Source organism: Canis lupus, chromosome 6 (genome assembly GCF_011100685.1).
Source record: "Canis lupus familiaris isolate Mischka breed German Shepherd chromosome 6, alternate assembly UU_Cfam_GSD_1.0, whole genome shotgun sequence".
Classification (NCBI taxonomy): Eukaryota; Metazoa; Chordata; class Mammalia; order Carnivora; family Canidae; genus Canis; species Canis lupus.
The window spans coordinates 39250144-39270167 of record NC_049227.1 but is presented as its reverse complement, the minus strand read 5'-3'; the positions used below and the strand labels follow the sequence as shown (position 1 = coordinate 39270167).

The 20024-nt window shown below is 58.8% G+C and overlaps 2 protein-coding genes, 1 long non-coding RNA gene and 1 other non-coding gene across 10 annotated transcripts in view; 1 reads left to right on the top strand and 3 right to left on the bottom strand.

Annotated features, from left to right (window-relative positions):
• Positions 1-2222, bottom strand: part of PKD1 (polycystin 1, transient receptor potential channel interacting) — a 41734-nt gene extending 39512 nt beyond the window's left edge. Inside the window, 1 exon segment of the mRNA NM_001006650.1 lies at positions 2001-2222. Within this exon segment, the coding sequence (NP_001006651.1) occupies positions 2001-2215 (215 nt within the window). The 5' untranslated portion in view covers positions 2216-2222.
• Positions 2223-3483: 1261 nt separating this feature from the next.
• On the bottom strand, positions 3484-19836 carry LOC102156785. The gene is made up of 3 exons (XR_005360979.1): positions 19685-19836; positions 19415-19456; positions 3484-4233 (listed from the first exon to the last, which is right to left on the bottom strand). It is a non-coding gene; the product is annotated as an uncharacterized LOC102156785 (long non-coding RNA).
• RAB26 (RAB26, member RAS oncogene family) lies at positions 13314-18996 on the top strand. 7 transcript variants are annotated; one of them, XM_038540740.1, is made up of 9 exons: positions 13360-13533; positions 14523-14633; positions 16710-16751; positions 16839-16905; positions 17294-17346; positions 17617-17682; positions 17783-17839; positions 17918-17994; positions 18588-18996. In XM_038540740.1, the coding sequence occupies exons 1-9, from the start codon at positions 13375-13377 to the stop codon at positions 18781-18783; spliced, it is 828 nt and encodes a 275-aa protein (XP_038396668.1). In that variant the 5' UTR covers positions 13360-13374; the 3' UTR covers positions 18784-18996. The 7 variants fall into 7 exon arrangements, with proteins under 7 accessions (XP_038396667.1, XP_038396669.1, XP_038396668.1 ...); XM_038540744.1 differs by having other exon boundaries at positions 18085-18996; XM_038540741.1 differs by lacking the exon at positions 17617-17682 and having other exon boundaries at positions 13318-13533; positions 17723-17839.
• LOC119872409 lies at positions 19556-19639 on the bottom strand. The gene has a single exon (XR_005361502.1). It is a non-coding gene; the product is annotated as a small nucleolar RNA SNORD60 (small nucleolar RNA).
• Positions 19837-20024: the final 188 nt, after the last annotated feature.

The window sequence follows — 20024 nt, the reverse complement described above, 5'->3', positions numbered from 1 at the left end:
TCTTGGGTGCCAGCACTGCCCAAGGGGCTCCAGAGCCTGCACCCCACTGCCAGCTCCCGACCGACCCACCCGTGCTGCTTACTCCCTGCACAGCTCCTGGAGGCAGCTGAGCACCACGTGCTGAGGAAGCAGAGAATGCCCAGGACAAGCCAGGCCTGACCTCAGCAGAGCCCAGCCCACCAGAGACGGAGGTACCTTCACCCACAGTATCCAGAAACAAGCAGTGGGGTGGCTCTGACGTAATTACGCAGGCGCTGGTGCGGGCAAGAGGCCCGTCCCCACAGAGACAGCCGGGGTGGCAAATGCTCAAGTGGTCAGACAGCAAAGCAACAGGCCCAACGCCACCCCTATGGCTCCCAGCTGATCCTGGAGAACCTGCTCTTCCCCCACCCCCAATGCCCAGACCACCCAGGAGAAGTACCCACCCCTACTTCACCCACCTACCCCAACAACATCCAAACTCACCTCAACACTGACCACAGGGTTCCTAACTAAAGGTGGCCACACACGGGGGACAGCCAGGGAATATTAGAGAACCAAGTTCCGGGACCCATCCCCAGATTTTTTTTGTTTTAAGATTTTATTTATTTATTCATGAGAGAGAGGCAGAGACACAGAGAGAGGGAGAAGCAGGCTCCCTGTGGGGACCCCGATGTGGGACTCGATCCTGGGACCCCCGGGTCACACCCTGAGGGAGGGAGATGCTTAACTGCTGAGCCATCCAGGTGCCCCAACACATCCCCAGATTTAACAAGCCTCAGGATGTTAAATGCTACCCGGTGGATCTAGCACGTGGCCACGGATGGAAGGGAGTCCTGGCTCGGGTGCCTGAAAGTGCCCACAAAATCCAAAGCGGGCCACAGGAATGCAGATTGGCAGGCCCGGAGCCTGCCCCCGGCCTGGAGACAACTGTCTGCCAGTCTCGGTCCCATGCACCCTGTCCATTCCAACTCTGGGTCCTGAGCACCTCAGTCAAGCTCCACTCTGCCACGTGCTGGCCACTACTTGTTACGTGGGCAAGTCACACCACCTGAGTCTGTTTTCTCATCTGTCAAAGAGGAATCTTGGGGGTACCTCTGCCCCAGGGCCTTAAGGAGAGGCTTTAAGCACCGCAGTCCACAGCCAGAGCTTGGCACAGGGCTCACACAGGGCAAGCTCTCCACAAAGGCTGCGCTATCAAGTCCGAGATGGACACCCGACAACAGCTCTTTGGCATGTAAGCCGCTGCCATTTGCCCCAGGATCATGTCAGAGCCCTGGACAGACGGAGGCCCTTAATGAGCCCAGCCCACCTCCCATCCTGCCCACTTCCTCACAGTTCCCTAGTGGTTGCCACACCGGGCTACCCTACACCCGCACACCACCCGTTCAGCCTCCCGGCCTGGCACACACGGTTCCGTCCCGCCAGGGCTCACACATCCTTCACATCTTTGTGCCGACACCTCTTCCTGGAAGCCTTCCCAGCCTTCCCAGCCAGAGCTGCCATCCTCCCGGCTCCCTCGGGCAGGGCTCCCGGGTACAGAGCAGCCCCCCAGGCCAGGCTGGGCCTTAATTAGCGGCTCCGTGCTGGCCGGTCCCCTCGGACACCTTCCACCCTGCCCCGCGCGCTGTCCCGCGTCCCCTTGGTCCCCCTGCAACTCGCGACTGCGGAGCCCCAGCAGGTGGGACGTTTTCTCCTTTCGGAGAAGCCAGGATCCTTCTGCTTCGCCCCGGCCCGGGGGGCTGAGGGCCGCCCGCGGCCCCGGGTTTTCCTTATTTAGCTGCCGACCTCCCCGCGCTGGAGCCTCGCCCTGGGAGAGGCCTGGCCCGCGCTGCGTTTCCCCTGCAGAGGCCGGGACGCGCCCACGCCCTGCGAGGCCCGCCAGGCCGGCGGCCTGCCCGGCCGGGCCTCTCCCCGGAGCGCAGGGTGCAGGCGCGCCGAGCCCCCCACCCCCGGGCGCCCCCGAGTCCCCGCGGCGCCATGGCAACCGCCGGCCGGGCGCGGGGCGGCGGGCTACTCACAGCGCGGTGGCGGCGGCGGGGATGCGCAGCGCGGGTCCGAGCGTCCGCAGTCCGCCGCCCGAGCAGTTGACGCGGCAGGCGGCGCCGGGCGCAGGGCCGCACAGGCAGGGGGGCGCGCACGGGCCGCAGCCGCGCCCGGGGCCCCCCGCCAGCGCCCCGAGCCACAGGCCCAGGCCCAGGGCGAGCGCCAGGCGGCCGGGCGCGGCGGGCGGCATCGTCAGGGCAGCGCGTGCATGGCCCCGGCCCGGCCCCGAGCCCCCGAGCCCCGAGCCCCGAGCCCGCCCCGGCGCCGGCGGCTCAGCCCGGGCCCGCGGACGGCATGGCGGGGCGCGGGGCGGGATCCGGCGGCGGCCGCGGCCTGTCTGCTCGCGCTACGCCCGCTCGGCGCTCGGGCCCGGCCGCGCTCTGCGTCCACGGCCGGCCGGTAGCGCGCTCGCGCTGCAGTGCGGGCCGGCCGCCGCCGCCCCTCCTCCTCCTCCTCCTGCCCCCCAGCCCGAGCGGCGCGGGGCGGGGCGGCGCGCGCGGGCGGGGCGACAGTAGGCCCCGCCCTCGCCATGCAGGGCGGTCTCGGGGGCGGGGCGTCCTCAGGCCCCGCCCCTCACTCTGCAGGGCTCCCGCGGGGGCGGGGCGTCCTCGGGCCACGCCCCCTCCCCCGCTCAGGGTGTGGGCGGGACGTCGCGGGGCCGCGGGCTCTGGTCCCGCGGGGGGCGGGGCCTCCGCGCAACTGCACCCCGCTCCCCCCGGTGCCGGCGCCCCGCAGCCCCCGCAGTGGTCCACGTCGCGGCTGGGCAAGCACTAGCGGTGATGACCCCGCGGCCTCCGTGCCGCTCGGGCTCCGCAGTCTTCCGGGCCGCGGTGGCCAGTGCCCGCTGTCACAGGGCGACGCCCCAGGTGCCCCTCCGCCGACCAAGCGCAGCATCCCCGTCGCCGCCCCCCTGCAGCCAGGGCACGCGCGTCCCTCCAAACCTAAAAATGAAGCACTCTAGTGGCTCCCAGGGCGGGAGACGGGGAATGGATAACTGCTAATGGATATGGGGTTTGCTTCTGGGATGGTGAGAACGTTCTGGAATTAGGTAGTGGCAGTGGTTGCACAGCTTGGTAAATATACTAAAAATTTAATAGAATTGGGCTCTTAAAAGGGTGAATGTTATGCTATGTAAATTGTATCTCTTTTTTATTTATTTTTTATTTTTTTAAGATTTATTTATTTATTTATTCAGAGAGAGAGAGGCAGAAACACAGGCAGAGGGAGAAGTAGGCTCCATGCAGGAAACCTGACGTGGGACTTGATCCCAGGTCTCCAGGATCACACCCCGGGCTGCAGGCGGCGCTAAACCGCTGCGCCACCAGGGCTGCCCGTATCTCTCTTTTTTTTTTTTTTTTTTTTTTTAAGATTTTATTTATTTATTCATAGAGACAGAGAGAGAGAGAGAGGCAGACACAGGTAGAGGGAGAAGCAGGTTCCATGCAGGGAGCCTGACGTGGGACTCGGTCCTGGGGCTCCAGGAACAGGCCCTGGACCAAAGGCAGGTGCTAAACTGCTGAACCACCCAGGGATCCCCTGCCCTGTAAATTGTATCTCAACTTTTAATGAAAAAGTAATAAAATTGTTCTACTGTTGGGCCACTGGTGGATGGATGCCTAACCTAGGCTGGCCAGTGGTCTCAGGGAGAAGTCCCCAGACTCGCACATGGGCAAGGCTCCTGTCCACTGTCCTGAGACCCAGGGGCAGGCTGCATCCCAAGGCTGCACTACTTCCTTTCTGTGTTCTCTCTGCTTAAACCAGCTGGAAACAACTAAACCCACAAGCGCTTGGCCCATGTCCTGCTACCTCTCACTGGGAGAGTCCAAGCAGGGTCACTGTGGGACATCCTGCAGCTCTGCTATTCACCCAGGCATGAAGGGGCACCCAGATCCCTCACTGTGCTCATCTGTGTGATAGAAATAGCAAGCCAATGTCTTAGGGCTGAGGGAGGATCACATCCAGCGCAGAGCCAGCTCTCAGGAAAGATCCAGGGAAAAACAAGTGGGCGCCCTGTGCAGGCAGATGGCCAGGGATGAACAAGGAACAGGTAGCTTGCCATGTCCTGGCAGTCCAATGACCCAGGAAGAAGCAGAACATCTCCAAGTGACCTGGCGGGTGTAGTCCAGCTCCGGCAGTGTGGTCTTCTCAGGGCTCTACTCCCACAAAGCCCTTTGTCTCCAACTCTGAGTGTCTTGGGCCAATTTCCTCCTGAGTAGGGAGAAGGACTTAGGTTAGACACGAGTGGGGAAGAGGGAGGGACCCTAGAGCCTTCGAGCCCCAAGGGCTTCAGGAAACTTTGTGTACAGTCACAGGAGTGCTTGGGAACCCAGTTTGGAAAAAATTGGTGTGAGGTCTAAGTCCAGGTGGGATTGATGGGATAAGGCAGGGGAAGGGAGGGAGGAGCCCTGGGACTGGGGAGAGAAGGAGGCTCAGAGGGTGCCGTACCTGGGGTTTGGGTGCTGGGGTCGATGGAGAAGCTGTTTGCTGGGTGGAGATGCCCTTGGGGAGGAGGGGTGTGGAGGGGAAGGTGAGGAGGAGGTTCTGCACGCATGCGGCCATAGCCCACTCGGGAACATGCCCAGAGTGCAACTGGAGGCCTGGTGTGAAGCTGGGAGGGGGTGAGCAGACTTGGGGCAGATGTAAAACTCCAGAGGCACGGAACCCCATCCTAAAGGAAAAGAAAGAAGCCTTGGAGTCTGAGTGAGAGCCCCCCAGAAATAGGAGGAAACTGAGGCACAGTGTGTGGATGTCAAGGGAGAGGCTACAGGGGAGAAGCCAGCAGGGCTTGGGCTACAGGAACAGGGCAGGGGCTGGGGATGGTGCAGCCGCACAACCCTCCGTGGTCCTCCCTCACTGCACAGGCCCACGTGTCCCCCCCGCCTTGGGGCCTCTAGAACTCTCTATGACCTCCCACCTCCTAGCCTTTCTCCACGTTGTTCCTTTTGTCTGGAACGCTTTCCCATCCCACCTCCATGATTTCTTATGCTTGCAGGGTCAGCAAGTGCCTCCTCCTCCAGGAAGCTTCCCCAGGCTCCATGCCATGTGCCGATTTGCATCACACATTCAGGTGACACATATTTATGAGCTATCTACTGCGGGCAGAACATGTGCCCCCATGTACGTCAGTGCCCCTACTCCTCGGGGTCGTCCTGTCCCTTGCTCCTGCCGTGTCAACCCGCACAAAGCTCAAGGCGTGGTGTTCCCCCGTGGTCTTTACCGAGGGCACCTGGAGGAGGGGTTAGACAGGAAGCCAGATGCTAGCAGCTTGGTGGCAAGTGGGGGAGTGTAGACGTGGCATGAGGCCCGTTATTTCCAGAAGCTTAGATGTGAGAGGAAAGAGGTGCACAGAGCAGTGGCAAAGGTTTTTCCTTCACATAGAGGAGACTTGAATGGGTCTCCCGGCTGGGGGAGGAGTGCCAGCAGAGAGGGAGAGGAGGGTGAGCCAGAGAGAGCACAGGGAGAGGTCAGTGGCGGCAGCTTCCTGAGAGATGGGAGGAGGAAACGCACATCATGCACTTCTCCATCTTTCCTTCGCTGCCTTATCCCTCTGAGTCTTCACAACTCCAGGAGCTGGCTACTAGTCCTATTCCCTCTACTAAATGAGGCAGCCGGGGCAGCCCGGTTCTCTCTCTCTGCCTGTGTCTCTGCCTCTCTCTGTGTCTCTCATGAATAAATAAATAAAATCTTAAACAACAAAAAAAGTCAGCTCTGATGGCCCAGCGGTTTAGCGCCACCTTCAGCCCAGGGTGTGATCCTCGGATCCCGGATGAGTCCCACATCGGGCTCCCTGCATGGAGCCTGCTTCTCCCCCTGCCTGTGTCTCTGCCTCTCTCTCTCTCTCTCTCTCTCTCTCTCTGTCATGAATAAATAAATAAAAATATTTAAAATAAAAAAAAGTCACATGCTCTTCCAACTGAGCGAGCCAGGGGCTCTTCAAATTGTATGCTTTAAATATGTGCGGTGACTGGATATCAACTAGATCTCGATAAAGTTGTTTCTTAAATATCTAAACACTTATCGTGACAAAAAAGCAGATTAATGGTAACCAGGAACAAGAGGTGGGGAAAAAGGAATTACCACAAAGGGGATGAGAGAGTTTTGGGGGTAATAAAAAGGTTTTATATTACAAGTATGGTGGTGGTTAAATGACTATTTGTCAATGCTCACCAATTTGTATAGTTAAAATTTATGAATGTTATTGTACCTAAATTATGCCTCAATGAAGCTCATTTTAGAAATCTGATCATATGGAAATTGAAATATCCTCTTTTAAGTAATGCTTGGGCAAAAAAAATCAAAATTAAAATCAGATTGTATAGAAATGGATAGTAATGAGCATATATCTTACCAAATCTGGGGGATGCAAAGTTATACATGGAGAGAAACTGATAACATTACGTTTCTATTATTAAGCATAAAAAATCAAATTAGTATATAAATTAAGCATTCACATCAACATTCTAGAAAAACAACTATAAAATAAACCAAAACAAAGTAAAAAGAAGGAAATTAGAAATCTAAGGGCATATATTAGTTATTTTATTTTATTTTTTTAAAGATTTTATTTATTTATTTATGAGAGATACACAGAGAGAGAGAGACAGAGAGACAGAGGTAGAGACACAGGCAGAGTCACAGGCAAAGGGAGAAGCAGGCTCCATGCAGGGAGCCTGACGTGGGACTCGATCCCCGGTCTCCAAGATCAGGCCCTGGGCTGAAGGCGGCGCTAAACCACTGAGCCACCAGGGCTGCCCTAGTTATTTTATTTTTAAGTGTATTTCAAAAGTGCATGCATATGTAAAAACTTATCAAATTATACACTTTATTTTTTTAAGTTTTATTCCAGTAATCTCAATACACAACGTAGGGCTTAGACTCACAACCCCGCAATCAAGAGTCCCACAGTCCCCGAACTGAGCCAGCCAGGCACCCCACTAGCATAAATTAGTTATTTTAAAAGAAAGAGTAGGGATCCCTGGGTGGCGCAGCGGTTTGGCGCCTGCCTTTGGCCCAGGGCACGATTCTGGAGACCCGGGATCGAATCCCACATCGGGCTCCCAGTGCATGGAGCCTGCTTCTCCCTCTGCCTATGTCTCTGCCTCTCTCTCTCTCTCTCTCTGTGACTATCATAAATAAATAAAAATTTAAAAAAAATTAAAAAAAATAAAAGAAAGAGTAGAATAGATTAATACAATCAAGAGCTATTTTTAGGGACGCCTGGGGGGCTCAGCAGTTGAGTGTCTGCCTTCGGCTCAGGGTATGACCCTGGGGTCCTGAAATCGAGTCCCACATTGGGCTCCCTGTGTGGAGCCTGCTTCTCCCTCTGCCTGTGTCTCTGCCTCTCTCTCTCTCTCTCTTGAATAAATAAAATCTTTTAAAAAAAATAAAATAAAATAAAAAAGAGCCGGCTGGCAAGTGTCACTGAGAGATAAAAATAAAATACAGACCATTAATGTTGAGAACACAGGTTTATTCACAGAAAAAGTTAAAAATGACCAAAAAAATGTGCAATTAAAAAAAATGTGCAATTGTTTGCAAAGTTTTGACATCTAGACAGGGTCGTTATAGGTTAGAACAAGACAAACTGTTAAAACTGACTCAAGCAGAAATAAAAAGCTCAAATAGACCAATCATAAAGGAAGAGATTGAAAATGTATCAGAGCCATGCCAGGAAAAGACACTTGATCCAGATCTGCTTATGGGAGAATCCTATCGAATGTGCAAAGATCAGATAACGGTGATTTTATATTTTAGAGGGCATGGTCACATCTCAGTATGTTTTATGCAAACGTATGCATAGAGCACTGTAATTAGTAAAGCATAATTTGCATGTCTAAACAAACTGGATAAAGATAGCACAGCAAAAAAAAGGAATCCATCGTCCAGTGATTTTTAGGTCTGTCTCAGCCAAGAGCCTTTGTTTCAAACAAAATCCCAAAATACAAAACTTGGATGGTGCTTAGAAAGCTAAACAGCAGATCCCAGAGAGATTCAGATCCTAATCCCCAGAATCTGGGAATGTGACCTTGCCTGGCAAGAGACCGTGCAGTTGTGATTCAACTAAGGGTCTTGAGATGAGGGATTATCCTGGATGATACGGTGGCGGGGGGCGGGGGGGGGGGGCGAAATGTGATCACAAGTGTCCCTAGAAGGGGAGATCTGCATGGCAGGAGAGAAGTTCAAGTGACTCTGGAAGGGAAGCTGGAAGGATGTGGCCATGTGCCAAGGGAAGCTGGAAGCCACCAGAAGCTGAAGAGGCAACGATTCTCCCCAGAAGGAACCAGACTTGCTTCAGCCTCAGAAGCCTCATTTTACCCCGAGGCCTCGTGCATGTAGGATATTACATTTGGGCTGTTTGGTGGTGGCACCGTGTTTGTCGTAGTAGATATTTGTTACAGCGGCCACAGGAGACTCGTACGGTCACCACTTCCAAACTGAATAACGGTTACCCCCAAGGGACAGGGTCTGCGGGGAACAGGAACTTTTATCCTTGCTTTTACCTTCTGTTGTTGCCGTGACCACAAAAATCATATATCCCTTTCATAATTAAGGAAAAAAAGGAGAGGCAGCAAGCAGAGCGCTTGGCCCTTGGCAGGGCCAGCCAGGGCTGGGACTCCAGTGGTTGTCAGGGCTACGCGGGCATCCGTTTTATCCCTTTACACCTGTGCCTCCCCTGCGGGGCCCTCAAAGCTGCCGGGAGAGCCTGGAGCCAGAGGGCAGCTGGGCTGCTCTGTGCTCCTCCAGCCAGAGGTCTCGCCTACCTGGGGCCTCAGTGTAGAGTCTAGACTGGGGAGCAGCCCCCCACCCCTCACCCCTGCTGGGCTCTATGGCCGGCACACCTTGCATCCTGAGACCACCAGGAGCACTCAGGCGCGAGTACCTGAGCTGGGGTGGGAAGGAAAGTCTCCCGCTCTCACACCGCAGTCCCTCCCCCACGGGGCAGGGCCGCCCCTCAGCCCTTACCACCTGCCCCCCATGGCCTGGGTGCAGCAAAGGTGTGCGGCTGGGGTGGGTGTGCCCTCGCAGGAGCTGGGTGCTCAATGTGGCCCCGGTACACCCCGGGTGGGAGGGGCGAGCCGCCTCTGACATCGCTGCTTCCTGGGGTGACTCCCTCCTCTCCCTTCTGGGTGGAGGTCCAATGCAGAGCTGCTCCCGCTCGGTGCTGCCGTCTCCATAGCAACGTTCACGTGGATTTCATAGAACACAAGGTGTTGGAGCTGGAAGGGACCTCAGGGATCAGCTCCTCCCGCCCACTCGTTTTGGGGAGAAGGGAGCAGGTCCAGAGATGCCACATTCCCTGGGTCCCACGGGTATCTAGTTGGGGCCTCTGCCTGCTGGCACCATCCCCAGCCAGGGTTTCCCCCACCCCAAGACTGCAGAGGGCTGAATCCCCTGGGACTGACTTTTGGGAGGTGCTCTGGGGTCACAGGACTTGGCAGCCTTGCCGCTCCCCCAGTCTTTACTGACCGACCCTAAAGTCCAGCCTGGCCCTGTCCTGCTCACCTAGAGCCCTCTCCGTGCCTGGTGGAGGCAGGCACAGGCAGGATGGGTGCTGTCCTCGGAAGCCCTGAGCACCCACACGAGTGGAGCACCCACAGGAGTGGGGGCGGGAGGAGCCGGGAAGGCTCCCTGCCTGGGTCTGAGGAGGGGGCTCAAGTAGAGCCTGGAAGCTCAATGAGGGCTCTTGCTCCTGCCTGGGGTCTGTGGGTTAGCGCAATGTGGGGGCAAAACTGGCCGTCATGGAAAATGGGGCTCTGGAGAGACAGCCTCAGGCTGTAGGTCCCAGACGGTTGTCGTGTCTGGGGACTCATGACACGCGTCACTCCAGGACAAAGGGGCCAGACACCCACAAGGGCAAGTCAGAGGGCAGCGGGCAGGGCCGGGGGCCCTGGGAACCAGGGCACCAGAGGGTGCTGGGGTGAGGATCCAGAGTGAGGCTGGAACGGATCTGGGGTTGCTCTATCTCCTCACAGAGACACAGGCGCAGGCCGACCCTATGCCAGAAGGGTTGGGGGCTGCAGGTACCCCGCCCCCCCCCCCAGCACTCTAGCTCAGCCCAGCCATCTGGGCATCCGGGGTCTAGCCAAGGCCACCCTCCTGACCTTTCCCACCAAGCTGGCCCTTTCCCTCCCCTCAGCCGGCAGCCTGTCCTCATTGTCTATTGCTGTGTAAACAAAAAAAAATCCCCCCAATGCTCCCGAATCTGCAGTTCGGGCTGGGCTCGGCGGGGACAGTATGGAATCCCCCCGGAACCAGAGTGCCCAGGCCAGCGTGACTTCCTGACTCCATAGGCGGCTCGCGGGCTCCTCTCCACCTGAGATTCTTCATGAGGCTTCTTGGGCTTTTCCTCAGTGTGGCAGCAGGGCTCCCAGAATGCGTGTTCAGGAGACAAGAAGGAATTGCCAGTCTCTGAGGTCCAGGTCCAGAAATGGACACGGGGTCACTTCTGCTGTATGTGTTGGTCAGAACAGTCACAGAGCCAAAGGCAGGGGACAGAGGCCTCCTGCTTGATTGGGAGGGGCAGCAAAGAACTTGCCGTCCTTCGTGTGCCTGGGCACTCCACTGTCTCTGCCCCATGGGCTCTGACTTTCTTGCCTCACCTCCAGGCCTGCAGAGTCTGTATTTCTTGGAGGTCTCCTCTGTCCCCATCCCCCCCACCTCGGTGACTGTCACCCCCTCCTACTCATCTCCTGTCTATAGCCTGCACCACGCATCCACTGCTCTGCACCCTCTGTACTCCTGTAACAGGGCCCTCTGTTGCTTTGCTCAGGAACCATGTATGGCTCCCTACTTCTCGCCGAATAATTTCCAAGCGCCTAAGCTATACGTTCAAATTCACTTTATACTTTAGCCCTCTCCTGTGTTACCGGCTGGATTTCCTCCACACAACTGGACCACAGTTTGGCCTCTTCCGCTCAAAATGCCCACTTACTGTCACTGGGAGCTTGCAAGTTTCTCTTCCTCTTCTTCTGTTGGACTCCTGTTCAACCTTCAAAGCCCAGAACAAATGCCCCTCCTCCCCAAAGACCTGCTCTCAGTACCTGATTATACAGGCCTTGCCTCACTGCACATTGCAGCACATTCGGCCTCATCCTTGTGTGAGCAATGACGTGTCCTCCTGAAGTGGGGCCCATTTCTAACTCATATTTCTTTCACCAATTTAGTAAGTTTATTGAGGCCTGGAGCCAGCTGCCAGGGATATGGCAGTGACCAATACAAGCTGCTTCCTGTACCCAGAGAACTTACACTCCTGAGACTGAGACAGATGGCAAACAGAGAAAGCAAGGGACATAATGATCAAAGATTAGGAGGAGTGCTGGAAGGCAAGAGAGGCAAAAGGAATGCCATGATCCAGGGACCTAGAACTCTCTCTCTCTCTTTTTAAATTTTTTTTGAACTCTCTTTTTTTGATAGAAATCAGAGACCTAGGTTTTTTCATGTATTCTCCTAGTTTCAAAGGTTTTGAGTTTGAGTATTTCTCCTCTGCTGCTCAGCTTCCCTCCTCTCCTGGCTCTCCATGGTCTCTGAAATGCCTGTCTCCTCCTCTCTTCCTGGTCACCCCATTAGCACTAGCCCTCACCCTTGACGGAGGCTGCCTTCCTATAGCCCCCACCCCTAGAGCACTCAAACTCCTTCTGGTTTCCCTTGGGCAGGGGGAAGTAGGGAGCCCAATGCCTAGGACGTGGGGTCAGGGGGTACTGGCTGAGACCCTGGGCCAACCACCCTGAAATTGGCCTTTTGGAGCATAGGACACCTGGAGTTCCCGGGGCCCCGGCAGTGGGAGCTCAACACCCCCACCCCCAGGCCCTCTACCCACACAAGTGGGCATTGGCCAGGAAGGCGGTGGGGGTCAGAGGAGACAAGAAAGGAGGCCAGGGGGTCCTCAGAAGGCTTCCTCAGGTTTGTCTCCCAGCTCCTGAGGACTCCCGGGCCGGCCCTGCCAGGGAAGTTCATGTTCTCTGGAGCGAGTTCCCAGGTACAAATCCCGGCTCTGTCACTTTCTAGCCTGGTGACCTTGGACAGCTCCCATCCCCTCTCTGGGCATCAGTTTCCCCACCTGATCCTGGGATCACAGCACCACCCACCTCACACGGTGCTTTTGAGGAAGACTTGTGCCTGACACACAGTGATACGCAAGAAAGGCCAACTTCCCACGGCCCATCCCAAACAGGGCCCCGCCAGACCCTGAGCCCTAGAAGCCCCAGCTTCCATCCATTTCCATTATCGTTATTTCGGCTCTGGGAATGCTAGGGAGAGGGCTCAGGCCTCTGAGAGGGCTCATGTGACAGGTGTCATATCTTGGGGGCACAGCCAGCCCATCCCTCCGGCTGCCAGAGGAGCGTGCAGCAGAGGCTGATCCCAGCGCTGCCCAGAAGCGCCTACACCTGCTGCCCCGGGGCGTCTAGGCTCACCACTCCCGGTGTTCCAGGACCTCTCAGCCTTATTCTCCAGACCCAGAGGCCCGTGGGTGGAGACAGACAGTCCAGGGGAGGTGTCAGGCTATGGAGACTGGTCAGCCAGGGACCAGCATGGGGTTCGGACAGTCAGCACCTGGCCTCCTCGGGGCCAGAACGGGCACCAGAAGGTCAAGGGGCTAGCCACATCCTGGGGCGGGGCCTATCGCCTCCTCCTCCTCCTCCCAGACCCCCAAGGGCACAGCTCCAGGGGAGCGGCCCCTCAGAGGGCGCGATGTGGCTGTAACTTGGATTTCCCTTCACCCGAGGATCCTGGGGCTTCAGCTCGGTGGGCAGCTTGGGGGAAGAGCGGCCTGCGGCTCTCGGGTGCTGGCTTGTCCCAACTCTGGTAACCAGCTGTCAGCTGAGCCAAGCGCCGGGAGCACCCAGTTTGCTTCCTGCCCTACAGGGAGGAGTGGGGGCACAGCAGGCCAGGTAGCGTCTCTGGCTGAGAAGGGACAGAACCCCCAGGTGTCCGCCCCCACGCAGTCCCACTGCCTCAGCGCCGCCGTCCCAGGCCCAGGGGCCATCCCGGGATGGCCCCTGGGCCTGGGACAGTGCAGGGAGGGGGCCGCTGAGCCAAGGGCAGAGGCTCCCCACCCCGCGCACCTGGGGCAGTGCCCCGGCCCCGTGACCCCGCCCCCGGGCAGCCTGCTCATTTACATGCGCCCGCCCCCGCGCGCCCATTGGCGGAGGCGGCGGGAGGCCGGGCCTGAGTGGCTGCGGCGCGGGCGCGGGGGCGGGGCTGCGGGCGCGGGGAGCCGGGCGCCCGCGATGCCGCCGCGGTCGCTGCCGAGGGACGGGCTCGGGTCCGGGTTGCGCTCGGCGGGCGCGGGGAGCAGGGCGGCCCGGGACGCGGCGGCTGCAGCGGGAGCTCCCTGAGCGCCCGCCCGCTATGTCCAGGAAGAAGACCCCCAGGAGCAAGGGGGCCAGCGCGCCCGCTGCCTCCGCGCCGCTCGCCGCCAACGGGTCCCGGCCGGCGCGCCCCATCGGGCCCCCGCCGCCCGCCCGGCCCTCGCTGGGCGGCGGCGACTTCTACGACGTCGCTTTCAAGGTGAGCCGGCCCCCACCCATGCGAGCGCAGCAGGTGGCGCTGGGCCCGAGCGGGGCGCGGAGGGGTCGGCAGGGGACGGAGGGCCCTGCGGGTCCTGGGCCAGGAGCCCGCACAGCGCATCGCGTACAGCACAGCTGTCAGACCCGGATTTCAGGGAGCCCACGGCTGGCAAGGCCTGCCCCCTGACGCCCCAGCTGGCGGCCGGACAGGGGGTCCCGGACCTGGCCGGGGCTCCCTCCCCGCTCCCTATGCCGCCGCACCCACCCGGGCCCCGGCTCACCGTATCCCATATGCTGCCTTCCCTCACCCCAGGGGCTGTAGGTCTCCTCTTTTTGGGGGAAGGAGGAGACTAGGAAGAGGTCTGCCAGTCTGGTGGGCAACACTGGGGCCTCCTTCGGGCCTAGGCAGACGCCTTTGGATTGTGGAGGGGTTGTGGGGACTGTCTTTGGGTTTTGGGGCCTTTGACAACAGGCTGGGGGAGGTGTGGAGGAGGGGGGCCCTGATTGCCGCTCCTTGTCCCCAGACCGACCTGGGCACCTGCGCACGCCAAGATCTGACCTCACGTGGCAAATTCCTCCAGTCTTACTGGGGTTAGAAGAAGCCCCCTGGCACAGTGACCCCCACAGGCCTCTCAGAAGGTCCCCAGCCCCCAGCCTCTGCTCCCCGCCAAGCCCCAAACGCTCCCCTTCCAGATCAAGCACGGTGTCCAGGGCCTGGGGGTGAGGTTAGGTAGGGCCCTGGAGGGAGGCAGCTGCTCCCGTTCCCCACTGATAGAGAGGTACAGAACCTTGTGGAGGTAGACCTGGAGGCCCAGGCCGTCAGGGATCCTGGCTGCCCCAGCGCTCCCACGTCCTTCCTGTGGACCCGCAGGCCTGGGACACTTCTCCACTCCTGCCCAGGCCAGCTCAGGAAAGAGCAGACAGCCTGCTGGGCGGGCCAGCACCTTGGGCCCCTCGGTCCCTAACACCTGACCCTCCCGCTCGCTCCAGGTCATGCTGGTGGGGGACTCAGGCGTGGGGAAGACGTGTCTGCTCGTGCGCTTCAAGGATGGGGCTTTCCTAGCAGGGACCTTCATCTCCACCGTGGGCATCGACTTCCGGGTGAGAGCAGAGGCTGATGTCCTCAGCGCTGAGCTGACCCAGCTGTGCCCTGGGCCCCTGCCACCAGCTCATGGAGTTCTGACAACACCCCTGGGACACCCACAGGCTCATGGCGGGGGCAGCTCCTGCCTGCACCACCTGGCTCTTGGGCTCAGGGTGGTTGAGGTGGAATGCCTGGAGGGAGGTCCCTGCCCTTGGGCGAGGAGGCTCACAGGAAGTGCTGCCACCTGGCTGTTTCCCCTGCCAGAGCCCCCTCCCATACTGCCCCCAACAGGAGGGCTGTGTCCCTGGGTTTCAGGGCTCCCCACACTCCGACACCCTAACAGCCTGTGGGGTCGGCAAGGAATGATGAGGGCAATAGCCTTAGGCCTGTGGGGCTCCAGCATGAGCCCCCACCTCTACCCACCAAGTCTGAATTCTGAGTGCCTTGCCAAGGTGCTGGTATGTTCTAGACAAATCCCAAATTTGCATTTTTCTCACCCTTTAATTAGACCCAGTTGGCGGGAGGCTGGGAGGGAGGCCCATCCTAGGAACGGAAAAGGGGCTCCCACCCGTCTGGGGGCCATTTACCCTGCTTGGGGGCCCAGGTCCTCTCAAGTCTTTTGAGATTTAGTAAGGGGTCAGGTGTCCGAGAGGCACAGTGTGGGGTGTGGACAGGTGACCCTTTGCCTGTGCTGGCCCCACCTCCCCCCTCTAACCTCCCTCTTGGCTCTGAGGGAGGTGAGGCCGCTCAGTTCACACCCCTGCTCAAAGGTGCCAGTGAAGGCTGGTGTCCTCCCCAGCCTCCTCAGCCTGGCAGATGGCTGTGCCACTGGTTCCTGGGAGACCTAGAAGCACCCTGACAGCAGGAGATTGGGGAAGAGGGAGGTGGTGCCGTTCCAGCTGCCAGGAGCCTCCGCTGGGGGTTAGCAGGCCCCCACCCCCACCACAGCAGATGGGAACCGTGGGGTTGGGCCACTCCCTGCCACTAGCCCTGAGCTGGGAGGGCCTAGTGAGGGACCATGACCAGCCAGCAAACAAGGAGCACTCACTGCATACCAGTTTCGGGCTCTGTGGTTACTGCGCTGGGCCCTGTCCTCAGGGTGCTGCTCTCCCCCGGGGAAGAGAGGCCTTTATTTTAAGGTTTGTATTCATTTGTGAGACAGTGAAGCGGAGACACAGGCAGAGGGAAAAGCAGGTTCTCCACAGGGAGCCCCACGCGGGACTTGATTCCAGGATGGGGGTTCACGCCTGGAGCTGAAGACAGATGCTCAACTGCTGAGCTGCTCAGGCATCCCAAGAGGCTTTTAAATTAGAACAGCTCTCATCCTAGGCCAGATATAGTTCTCAATGTTCTGCGCATACTTGCTCATAAAGCCATTGAAACCCCCATTTGTGGATGGGGAAACTGAGCCCCACGTTAGTAATGGGCCTGGAGTTACACCACAGTAACTTTAGATGAAGTTGCTCTGGGTGACTGAGCAAAAGGAGCAGCATATGTAGAGCTGTGAGGAGCTGATGGCCCATCAAGGGGGCTGTGGTCTGCCAGGGTATAGGGAGTGGATGTGGTTGGCAAAAGGTGGGTGGCTGGGCCAGACCAACAGGACTCGGTGACTGAGATGGGTGGTGGCAAAGGGCCTATAAAGGCGGTAGAGCTGGTGGGGCCGTGTGCCAGGCTTCAGAGGTGGGCAGAGAAAGCACACCTGGCCCAGATAGCTGGCCATGAAGGGCAACCACCTCCAAGTCCATTAGGATGGCAGTCAGAGTGGGAGGGGCCCAGGCATCCTCCAGGCCCTGGGCACCAGAAGGGGCTCACCAGGGGGAAGTGTAGGAGCTGCAGGGGTGGAGTGAGGGTGGGGAGAGCTGGATCTCAAGACTTGGGTTCAAGGGAAAGGCTTATTTGTAAGTACAGGGAGGCAAAGGAGTCCAATGGGAGAACCCAGCCAGCTGAGGGGCAGACAGGATTAGAGTGGGCCCCTCAATCTCAGGCTCCGTCCCAGCCTGCTGGTCTCCCCCACCGCGGGGGCCCTGTCCCCAGCTGCTGCCTGGGGCAGTGCTGGCGGCTTGGCTCAGTGGAGCTGGCTGGTTGTCTTTCAGAACAAAGTTTTGGATGTGGATGGCGTGAAGGTGAAGCTGCAGGTGAGAGATGGGGGTGGGGGTGAGGGTAGGTAGGAACACCAAGGAGACACTGGCAGCCCAGACTCCTGGATGTGCCTGTCGCTGCAGATCTGGGACACAGCTGGCCAGGAGCGGTTCCGCAGCGTCACCCACGCCTACTACCGCGACGCCCATGGTGAGCCTGTGGGCGTGGGATGCCAGCCCTGGGGGAATCAGAGGCTATGCTCTGTGGGCACCCTGCTCCCCTGGCTTCTGCTCAGAGGAAGGTGCCCTTGGGATGCCCGGGTGGCTCAGCGTTTGGATGCCTGCCTTTGGCTCAGGTTGGGATCCTGGAATCTGGGACCGGGTCCTGCACTGGGCTCCCTATGAGGAGCCTGCTTTTCCTTCTGCCTGGGTCTCTCATGAATACATAAATCTTATAAAAAAAAGAATAAAAAAAAAAAAAGAAAGGTACCCTGGGATTGAGCATGGCAGGAAGTGTGGAGGCTGTGATGCACGAGGGTTTGGGTGACAGGAAGCCGCTGTGTGCCCTGGAGATGTCCTCACTGGTTCTCTGCCCCCAGCACTGCTGCTGCTCTATGATGTCACCAACAAGGCCTCCTTTGACAATATCCAGGTCAGTGGTTTCCTTCCTGGGGGCGGGCAGAGGCTGAGGATCCTGGGGACAGTGGGGAAAGCTGGCCCCCCTGGTGGCTCAGGGTCCCTATGTAGGCTGAATGGGGTCTGGGGACCTTCCAGCTCCATCAGTCCAGCACCTTGGGTAGTAAGGTCTTTGTCAGTGGTGCCTGGCCTGTTAGTCTGAGCCTAACAGGCACTCTGCAGCACAGCCTGGAGGGACAAGGGACAAGTGCCAGCCTCTGGGCTGGTCTTAGCTTTTCCCCCACAGGCCTGGCTGACCGAGATCCAAGAGTATGCCCAGCATAATGTGGTGCTCATGCTGCTGGGCAACAAGGTGAGCACCCCAGCCTGTCGTCTCCACCCTGGCTCTACAGGGCAGGTGTGGGGAGAAGAGGGAAGCCCTGGGTCAGCTCTCACCAAAACCCCTGTGCCAGGTGGACTCTGCCCAGGAGCGTGTCGTGAAGAGGAAGGATGGGGAGAAGCTAGCCAAGGTGAGCCAGGGTAGGTGGGTGGCCGGGGGTGTCTGTCCCTGGGGCTGTCCCCACCAGGCTGGCAGCGGCTGTTTGCAGGAGTACGGGCTGCCCTTCATGGAGACCAGCGCCAAGACAGGCCTCAACGTGGACTTGGCCTTCACAGCCATAGCAAAGTAAGTCCTGGCACTCAGCAGGAGCCCTCAGACCCGGACCCCTTGTTGGGGTAGAGGCTTCTCTGTTCCACGGTCACCCCCACCCCACAGGGAGTTGAAGCAGCGCTCCATGAAGGCCCCCAGTGAACCCCACTTCCGGCTGCACGACTACGTCAAGAGGGAGGGTCAAGGCACCTCCTGCTGCAGACCCTAAGCCTGGCTGGGCAATGCCACTGCACATCCTCTGGGAGGCCCCTGCAAGGCCGAATGGAGGGTCTACAGGGTCCCCCTGGTTTAGTCACCCCAGGGTGTCTGTTTCTTGGCTCCCAGACAGACCGAGCCTTGCCTTTCTCAGAGCCTCAGTCCCAGCGGGCTTCTAGGAGCCACTAGGTCTGCAGCCCCGCTAACTTGCTGCTGCCCGAGGGCCTGGCCAAGGTTGGGCAGAAGAGCCGTGGTCTTCTGTACGGGGGGGGGGGGGGGGGGGCTCGCCATGCACAGACGGTGAGGGGTGCCAGTCCCAAGCCGCGGCGCCCTGCTGCCCCCTCCTAAACACGCCCAGCTCCGAAGCCAGACCCCAGTGCCAGCACGTGTACAGTGAGTGCCTAACCCCTTAGAAAGCCAGGTCTTCAGCTGCGCACGTGCCCAGGCAGGGTAAGGCAGGACTGCTGTCCACGCCTGGGGCAGAAGGCTTCGCCGCAAATCATCGCATCGTGCATTTGTGCCGCAAGGACCAGAGCCATCTGCTCCCAGCTCACCTGCCAGGAGACTCTGGTTCAGACATCAACGGGTCTTCCTTCCACACGACCTTGAAGAACGCCACGGTTGTGGCTTTGTGATACAGAACAGCATGTGGGAAATCACAGAAAAGTCAGAGAGAACTGCCAGCCCCGGGGAGGCCTGTGCTCAGTCAGGGCAAGCCAGGGGGCTGGTAGCACGCTCCACCTTGTACGGAAATCTTCAAGTCAGTCTTTAGAATAAGAGCCTTTGTTTTCAGTTCTAGTGAATAAAGTTGTGTTTTCTGGACTGCTTGTCTTTTCTGTTGAAAGAAACCTGTCCTAGGCCCCTCAGCAAAGTATGGGTGGCCTTTAACACTCAGGAGTCCGCCCCAGCCCCCATCACTAGGCTGCTTGGAACCCCAAAGCGGTCTAGAGAGCACCGGGGAAGAAACAGGACTCCAGCACCGGCTAGTGAGTTATTAAACAGTTCCTGAACTACCCAAGCCACAGGCGAAACAAAACGAACAACAAAAACCCGTTGTTTTTGGCCTTCGAGACAAGCCTGGATTAGTCCCTGTACACACATCCCTCTCTGCCCTGTCTCATGCCTGCCCAGGGGCGAGCAGGTGCCCCACCCGGTCCCCTGGGGTCAAACGCGCAGGAGAATAAAGACACCTGCGCGCCCATCGACTCACCACCTTTATTGCCGCACTTCAGATACAGACCTGGACTCTGGATCAGGGCCTCCAGTCGGGTCACCCGCCGCCCTGGAAGGAGAGAGACAGCGTCCAAATGGAGACAGAGCCCATTCCCGGCTTTCGGACAAGGCGCCCCCGGCCCCCTCCCGTCACCCGGGGCACGCCCCGAAGCCTCAGTTTTGCAAAATAATCAGACTGCACGTGCAGTTTTCATACGAGGTGTCAGAAGTAAAAAGCGACTCATCACAGGCTCCAAGGGGCATAGGGGACAGCAGGCCCGGCCCGGCCCGGCCTCACCTGCAGGGAGAAGTAGGTCTGGGGGGGTTCGCACCTTCCGCCGGGGCGGGAGAGGCCAGGCACCGCCGGAGGCTGGGGGCCCAGCGAGGACACGACCTCAACCCACGGCGCCCACGGGAAAGAATGGGAGGGCGCGAGGCTCAAGCCTTTATAGAAACAGCCCTACTGCTGCGATTGGGCCTTCCTGACGGAAGTACCGCCCCCCCTCACCGCTGATACGCTCCCGGCCCCCCGGCCCCGAACAGGACCGTGAGCGACAGCCGCAAGCAACCAATCAGACTGCGACCTGCAACATAGAGCGATTCTAAAGCTGCCAATCCCGCCCCTGACGTCGAGCCGC

What these genes read in the sequence shown, in the direction of transcription:
- RAB26 (XM_038540738.1), top strand. Translation starts at nt 13,375, where the DNA reads ATGTCCAGGAAGAAGACCCCCAGGAGCAAGGGGGCCAGCGCGCCCGCT. An exon ending in CCGTGGGCATCGACTTCCGG is followed by an intron (nt 14,634 to 16,709) that starts GTGAGAGCAGAG and finishes GTTGTCTTTCAG; the next exon opens with AACAAAGTTTTGGATGTGGA. An exon ending in CTACTACCGCGACGCCCATG is followed by an intron (nt 16,906 to 17,293) that starts GTGAGCCTGTGG and finishes CTCTGCCCCCAG; the next exon opens with CACTGCTGCTGCTCTATGAT.